Source organism: Cystoisospora suis, assembly GCF_002600585.1.
Source record: "Cystoisospora suis strain Wien I chromosome Unknown contig_6618, whole genome shotgun sequence".
In the NCBI taxonomy this organism is placed as follows: domain Eukaryota; phylum Apicomplexa; class Conoidasida; order Eucoccidiorida; family Sarcocystidae; genus Cystoisospora; species Cystoisospora suis.
The window spans coordinates 1-7,282 of NW_027159405.1; the positions used below are offsets into that span (position 1 = coordinate 1).

A 7,282-nucleotide genomic window follows, 5' to 3' on the forward strand; every position below is an offset into this window, starting at 1 on the left:
TGTGCAGCGGGCACTACACAGTCTCCTAGTGTTACCAGCCGCTCCTTTGGTTTTCGCGTATCTGGATGTGCCTGTGCACCTAAGAAGAGAAAACAGATAGATTCCAAGTTGGAGGACTCTATTGTGGTATGATACGTACATCCGCCCTGAGTAAAGAGCAGGCTTCGCCTTGTTCAGAGTTACAGGCATTTCCTGGAGACGACCAGGGGCCTGTCGTGACGGCGCTACGAATCGCGTTCAAGGCGAACGATAAACTAGTCTAGGGCTCTCGAAGCGGCTTTGCAAGCGAATACGAACAGAAAAAATATAACAGCCACACCCAAACAGACCATGGGTTCGTCTCACCGTCGCAGTTCGGTTGCTCGTTTCATGCATCCAGCTGCCCTCCTGTGTTGTCAAGAACTATTGAGAGCGTAAGCCCCCGCAACCCCCTTGTCGCGAATCGCAGGCCGGTGCGTCCGGCGACGTTCTCTTCTCGAGAAGAAGGACCTGTAGTGGCGGAGCAAACAGGACAGTGGGGTCTGATGAGACCCTATACTGCCACTGTGGGAAATATACCATCGGAAGCAGACACCGCCTTTCTCCTGGGGAGGGAGGACGCCACATTTCTTGTGCTGGTTTGTTGTGGGGACGTGCCGCTATTTCCCGGGGGTCGGCTTCATAGCTACCCTAGCCGCTCGGGAATGGCTCAATGTCTGGCAACTGTTGCTTCCGTGTGCGGCAGGTGACCTCGCCAAGCGACAGGTGAGAGCCGCTCCAAGATGGCCGCGCTGCTGGTGACTGGACACCGCTTCTCCAGCTACTCTTGCCCCTTCCTGCAGCCAGTGAGCGCGCCTTTTGGGACGAGTGTCACCACGGGAACGAGGCGGCATTCTGCGCACTACCTGCGTCAGGTCCGGAGTTTCCGGGTCGGAGTGATGACGGGACGTTGCGAGGGATTCCCTCCGGTGTGGGACATCGACGCCTGTTGAAGGCTGTAAGGCAGTGCACGCAAGGTACGACTGCAGCCGAACGCAGAAGTGCGCTTACCCAACCAGAAGCAGTGCGGCCCACGGGGAAGCAGCCCAAGCCATCACCTGAACCTCTCACCCCCCTCTGGGACTACAGTTTCTCAGTTGCAGCTCAGCCGGAAAGCTCCTTCTCCTAGACATCCTGTGCCAGGGGCTTTCCTTCGGCAAGCTACTCACCGTTTTCCTACAAGCGATAAGCACCACCAACACTCCTTGTTGATAATGGTATGCCAGTCAAGATCATGGCGAACATCGACTAAGAGTCAGTGAATGAACTGCTACAGTAGCCTTGTGATAAGCAGTGGAAATATTGCAGATGACAGCAGAAGCTTCATAGCGTCTGAAGGCACCGGGCGCGCAGGGCCGTTATGATTTTCCTGCTACCGAGAAGACGCTGGACCTGCCCGCCAAGCCGACAGTGTACCAGTGAACTGCTTCGCGGGGAGCGGTTCTCATGTGACAGCAGACAGCTACGTCCGTCCCAGGCAGCAGGCGAGAGAGGGAAAATGACACTCCAGAAGTGATATCTTGTGTTTCCCTGTGAGCAATCGAGGGAGTTTCGCAGCTCTCATTGCAGAGATGCACCGTACACTGTAGTGGAAGCCACTGATCGGGGGCGTGCGCGGGGCTCCGAGGGTCTCGACAGCAAGGAGTGCTGACTCTGCGTTCTCGTTCCCTGTTCTACACTGAAAGTGTGCCTGTAGTGCGACGATGTCCGGAGAGGTAGGGGCTCCAGGGGGTGTACTAGTAACGCATTTGAGTGGTAAGTCAAACATTTCCCGGCACGAGTCAATAACCAACGATCCTTACAGCGACGGTCAGGCACAAAAGTCAAATCAAAGGGCAGATGCAAGCGCGCTGTCTGAAAGGAATGACGCGAAGTGGAAGAGGGCTCTGCCCCTATTAGACTTTGCTTTTAACTCCAAGCAGCATGCCAGTACAAAAACAACGCCATTTTCTAAATCCCTTGTGGATTTCTGAAAGCCCTACTTGCCACCAGCTTGATCTGCCCACAGCACGTCTCTAGGACTGGTCCCTCTCCAGCCAATATAAACCTCCGCATCGCCACGCAAGAGCTCAAGACGGCTCAAGAGCACCAGAGGGAATAATCGGGCCCTCCCGCTCCTCACAGACGGACGATCCAGTTCCAACCCAGACGGGAGATCTGCCTGAAGTCTCCACGTCCCTCCTTCCGTTGGCATGCCAAGGATGCCCCCGGAGTACGTCGAGCCCTTCAGTATACAAGGCTTGGTGCGAGAAACTGGGAAAAAAATCACAGGCAGCGCCTTTCTGGCTTGTCTACCCAGTATTCAACGAGACCCTACGACGGCCAGTGACCACGGAGCCAGAGCATGAATCTAGCGAAACCAGGGTGCGGCGAAAGCTACGAAGGGAGGGATACCAAATGGAGAGGTTCTCAAATCATGGAGTGACCCGAGTGGACAGCCGAACAGCCATGCGAAAATAGCGGCTAAAGGGCTGGACGGCGCCACTTTAGAAACTCTGAGAGGAGACGTAGAGCGGAAGAGAATCGATAAGAAGCCACACCCGAGGTGGACGGAGAAATATACAGGACCCGACGTAAGCGAGAAGGAGCAAGCCACATGAGCGCTCCCAGCAATAGCCACGCGAACAACAACAGGATGCCGCGCGGAATGCCGACCGCCGGCAGAGCCGACGGCGCGGATGGCTCGCCACCCGCGACTTCAACGCCGGGGGAACACTCAAGACCACGGCTTCCCTCGCAGGGGCGCAACTCGGCACGAGCTACGTGAAGTGACAAGAAAAAGATCGCTTTCATATGGTTGTAGAAGGGTAGTTGAGCTTGCTGAATTGGCCTGTAGCGCAGTAAGGAGTCGCCGTCAGGGCCACGGGCCTGCCTTCGCAAGTGTCACGCAGTACACGACGTCCCCGGCAACAGCGAAGGGTCGGCAAGACGAATCTGGACCCGATGAGCGACGCCCGCAAGCAAGTTGTCTCGCCCGTGATCACTCAAGGGATGCAAGCAGGCACCAGACCACGCCGAACACAAGGAAGGTAAAGAACAACTTTTTAAGAACAAGGGTTCAGGGATTAGATTACTTGTGCGAACTTAAGAGCTTGCAGGAGTCCCCGCACCGAAACACGGCACCGTGCGCGCGAGTATCTGCGGTGACAGTTTCATCCGCCGGTCGACGTTCCTGCGTTGGTACCGAGTTCTGCCAGCCATAAGGGCCCAGGGGGTCTTACACCTGCGTCTTCGCAAACTTTTGCTTGAGTAGGGCGTTCTACCGCTGGGACAAGCATCACCGGTCGCTCGTTCGTACACGTCTCCTGTCCGGCTGTACTTCCCTGAATAGGGTGTTCTGCGCTCAACGGTTCAGTCCTTCTTAGATCTCTTTTCTTCCGGCAAAACAGTTGCCCTTGACGGGGTCCTGCTTCTTGTGGGCGCAGTTGACGCGGACGCGTTATAGTGGCCGGCTTCCAGCGGGCCTCAGTTTGAGCAGCAGCTGAACGGCCGGCCGACCGGGTGACCAGCAGCCGCCGGCTGAGTTAGATCCAGACCGTTGTTCCAGATCGTGGCGCTGCCGGGCATCACCGCGCAGTGCCGCCAGTTGCGACACAGCTCCCAGCTCGGATAACAGTCTTGTGCGGAGACCATTATCCACTGGGTCCCTCTCCGCCCCCGTTGTCTCGGAACTAGTGACGCTTTGACGGGGCCGGACCCACCAGGCTCCCCCAGCTAGTATTCAGCCGCGAACTGGTGGCATAGCGCTCCATTCAGCCCTGTAGATGTCGGCAGCGGCGGTGCAGGGGCCCTGCCGTATGCGAGGCTTCCGTTGACCCGCTGCCGTACCGGGAAGCTGCTCGACGTCGCCGCTAGGAGGCTTGTGCGTCAGTTCCCCCGTCGATCCGCCGAGAATCGATTGCGCGTGGCAAGGGAGAGCGGGGTTTCTCAGAAGTGAAGAACAGCAGAGAAGCGTCTGTTCTCCAGAAGACCTGCGTTGTTCCTGTCGGTGTGAGGAAGGGCCAACAAAACTCGTAAGAGAGCGGAGGGTACATTCGGAAGGGGAGGCCATCAACTTTGAGGGAGTCCACTAGGCTTAAGTGACTCCGGAGCAGGAAATTCCGGCTCCGCCTTCAGACTGGATCTTCTATGTGAAAAGATTCCCAGAACGAAAGCCGATGACGCACCTCTCTGGAGCACCCCCTGTTGCTAGATAGTGCCGGGGGCGTAAACTTCTGATTCTCCGGTCATTCACGACCCCTCTCTTGTCTGCCTCTGCCTGGAAACGTGACTGGATCTGCGCAGTGCTGAAAAGCCTGCGCTCCGATTCGAGTCCCTTCCTCAGCGCGGCACGCCGAGAAACAAGACTGACAGCGCGACTCGCCAGTCTCGTTCAGACGCGCGAGCGAGAATCTTTCGAGCGCCTTTGTTGTGAGCAGTCGGGACGATAGGTGTGACTGTGTACAGCACAGTGAGTGGCCGGATTAGGGTGAGCGAATCTAGAACAGGTGCAAGCCCCCGATCAAGCGCGGCGGAAGCGGGAGTTCAAACAGCGCTACCTCCCGTGCGACAACCCGTCAAAGCCATACAGCAGGGCATGGTAGGCGCCTCTGCAGCCCGACAGTGCACGGTTGTACCGACATCATCCTCACGGTTCTGAAGACGTCGAGTTCATGCAGCTATGCGGGAACTTCCACGCAGCGCCGTCTCTCCCTCTGGCTCTGGTAAAGAAAAAAAGAAGACGCTTGAGCCCACTATTATGCCACCTAACCGGGTGAAGAGGGCCGTCAACCGCGTATGTGCCTCGTAAGATGTACCAGGCACTCGGACGGCAAGACAACCGCATGTACACGGAACCCCCTGTTTCTGCGCTCCTGCCGCTCGGTCTGTAATATTCTCTCCTCCTTAGCTACGGACCTCATGAAGGCACAGAAAGTGCCGGCAGAGCACACGGCGGAGAGGAGACAGGCAGCTGAGACATCCGCCCCCTTGCCGGCCGAGATGCACCGTTGTTCCTTGGAGGATGAGACCGCAGTCAATTGTCTTCCGATTGGGGGGCCCTCCCGACACAAAGAGACGCGCGACCCTTAGCCGGCAGACGACGCGCCGGGAGGAGACAGACAGCTAAGACATCCGCGGCCCTGCCGGCCGACATGCATCACATTACCGTTGCTCGGCGGATGAGCAAGCCAGTCGTCTCGCGCGCGGCGAGCCGCATTTGGAGTGACGACACAAAGAGATGCGGGGCCGTCAACGTTATTCAGATTTCTCGCGTTGTAGTCTCCGCCAGCAGTTCTGGTTGCCGGCTTGCATCGGCTAAGATCTTTTTCAATAAAGTGTCCGATCATTGTTCCTCGTGATTTTGAATGACGGCGGAGCTTGCGTCAGCTCCACGTTCCGGGAGGCAAGCCTTGTTTGGGCGCCTCGCCTTCATTATTCTTTTGAGGTATCCGATTGCTTGAGAAGCAGTTTCTGTTTGTTCAGACCAGTTTTGCAGAGTGTCGCGATGGCAGGCACGGATTCGAGACCGTTGTTTTTCGTTACTCTTCTTGTTTCGTACCTTGTCGTGGCAGGCTTGCCGGTCAGCTGGGCGAGCACTGATGGAAACGCTTCGGAGACAAAGGAGCTCTCCGTCTCTTCTTCGGAGAGCGATGGACAGTCAGTGGGTGGTGAAGGACTTCCAGGGGGTCGAGTGGCGGGAAGTAGCCTTGCTGTATTGCCACACTGCAGCAGGAGCCCCGTCTCTTTTCCTCCTCAGGGCACCTTCAATTTGGTTATCACTGACCGAGAGGCGTTAGGGGAGCTCGGGGTCAACTTCGTCGAACCGACTGGCAAACCTGTGTTTCCCGTTTTCCCGAATGCTCTTGAACTGCCTTCTCTGAATGAAAGTCTGGACGCGAAGGAGATCAGACAAGAAGAGGATCGGCTGAAAAGCAAAGGATTCTTCTTGCCTACAACGAAGTACATTGCTCTGCAGCGGGCCGGAAACTCGGGGATACTTACCGAATGTGGAGCATGCAGGAGTGAGTATGAGGGACTTTGTTGAGTGTCTGCGTTCTCTCAACACTTCGGACAATATCCTGATTGTTTTTCAACACCAGTATGGCGCTTTGCTAGTCTCGGTCAGCGGTTCTGTGCACCGATGCGATGACCTAATGAGCATGCATATTCAGCAGAGCCTTTTTCAAGCACACCATGTTCACATCGTGCCCGCGTGTGTTCTTCTATTTTGCCTCCTCTTTCCCCAGGCGCAGGCTATCTCTTTTCCATCGTGGAGTCAAAAGAGGATGATCCCAATGGCACTTCAATCTACTTCATGTACGGCGTTACCTACCCCTCCCTCATGAGGACTGGTCCGGCTTTCTCAATCCCTGCGCATTCGCTTGTTGTCCAGGGAGAGGGCCAGGTGTCTCCTGGCTCACTTGCGGTATTGGCATGCACCCAAGCAGGCGACGCCCCGGTTTTGTTCCCGGATCCTCTTTCAAATGCAGATCAGGCACCGTGTAAGTTGAAATCAGACTTGTTGTATGCAGTGGAAGCTCCAAGATCCTTAATGTTTCGCTGTGCATGGAGAGCACGTCAAACCAGGGCCGCAGTTTTGATTTTTGACTGCTCTTCTGGTTTCCTCTGTAGTCACTGGTGCGCGTAGGTGACCATATGCGGCTGGTTGTCTCGGTATGCGTCGTTCATGTTTACAGTGTACCGCCCCGGACCATTCAAGGAGAGCGTTGAGGTCCTGAACGCTGAAGCTCTCCAGGGGCCTTCACCCAGCAGTTCTCTTCTGAAGGCGAGACTGATTCTTCAGAATGGCGGTCCTTCAGTCGCTCATACGTTTCCAGGACTGAACTCCTTTCTTTACTTCGGCAAGATCCCACCCCCGGCACTGTCTGAATCCGCATACGTTCTTTCTTCACTGAGAACACGTCCTGATTGCACCTTAGAGCGGCAAGATGAAAAAGGTCCGGTGGTGTTGTCTTGCAAGGCCTGGACAGAGTTCAAGGAACGCCTTGGTAAGCGAAGAGGGCTGTTGTTGTTGTGTGCCTTCTTCCACCACGACAGCTTTTGTCGAAGGTCTTAAGCTGTCAGTGCATGGTCCATACGTACTTTGTCAGACGAGGTTTCCAAGAGGGATAGGTACTAAACAAAGAGCGATATGAGTATTGAAGTTTGACGAGAAAAAGAGCTGGAAGCGTTCGCAGAGCTGATGTCCTCGGGATCCGTTCGCTCCGGATGCTGCAACGAATTGCGTCCTGTGTCACTACTTTCTACTACTGGAGTGTGACTT

General features: G+C 55.8%; 1 protein-coding gene across 1 annotated transcript in view; it reads left to right on the forward strand.

Moving 5' to 3' along the window:
- The first annotated feature begins 5,228 nt into the window (after window positions 1-5,228).
- Window positions 5,229-7,282, forward strand: part of CSUI_010065 (uncharacterized protein) — a 3,417-nt gene continuing 1,363 nt past the window's right edge. The window contains exons 1-3 of the mRNA XM_068070171.1: window positions 5,229-6,020; window positions 6,246-6,500; window positions 6,696-7,007. Of these exons, the coding sequence (XP_067917851.1) occupies window positions 5,504-6,020; window positions 6,246-6,500; window positions 6,696-7,007 (1,084 nt within the window). The 5' untranslated portion in view covers window positions 5,229-5,503. The remainder of the gene's footprint in view (window positions 6,021-6,245; window positions 6,501-6,695; window positions 7,008-7,282) is intronic.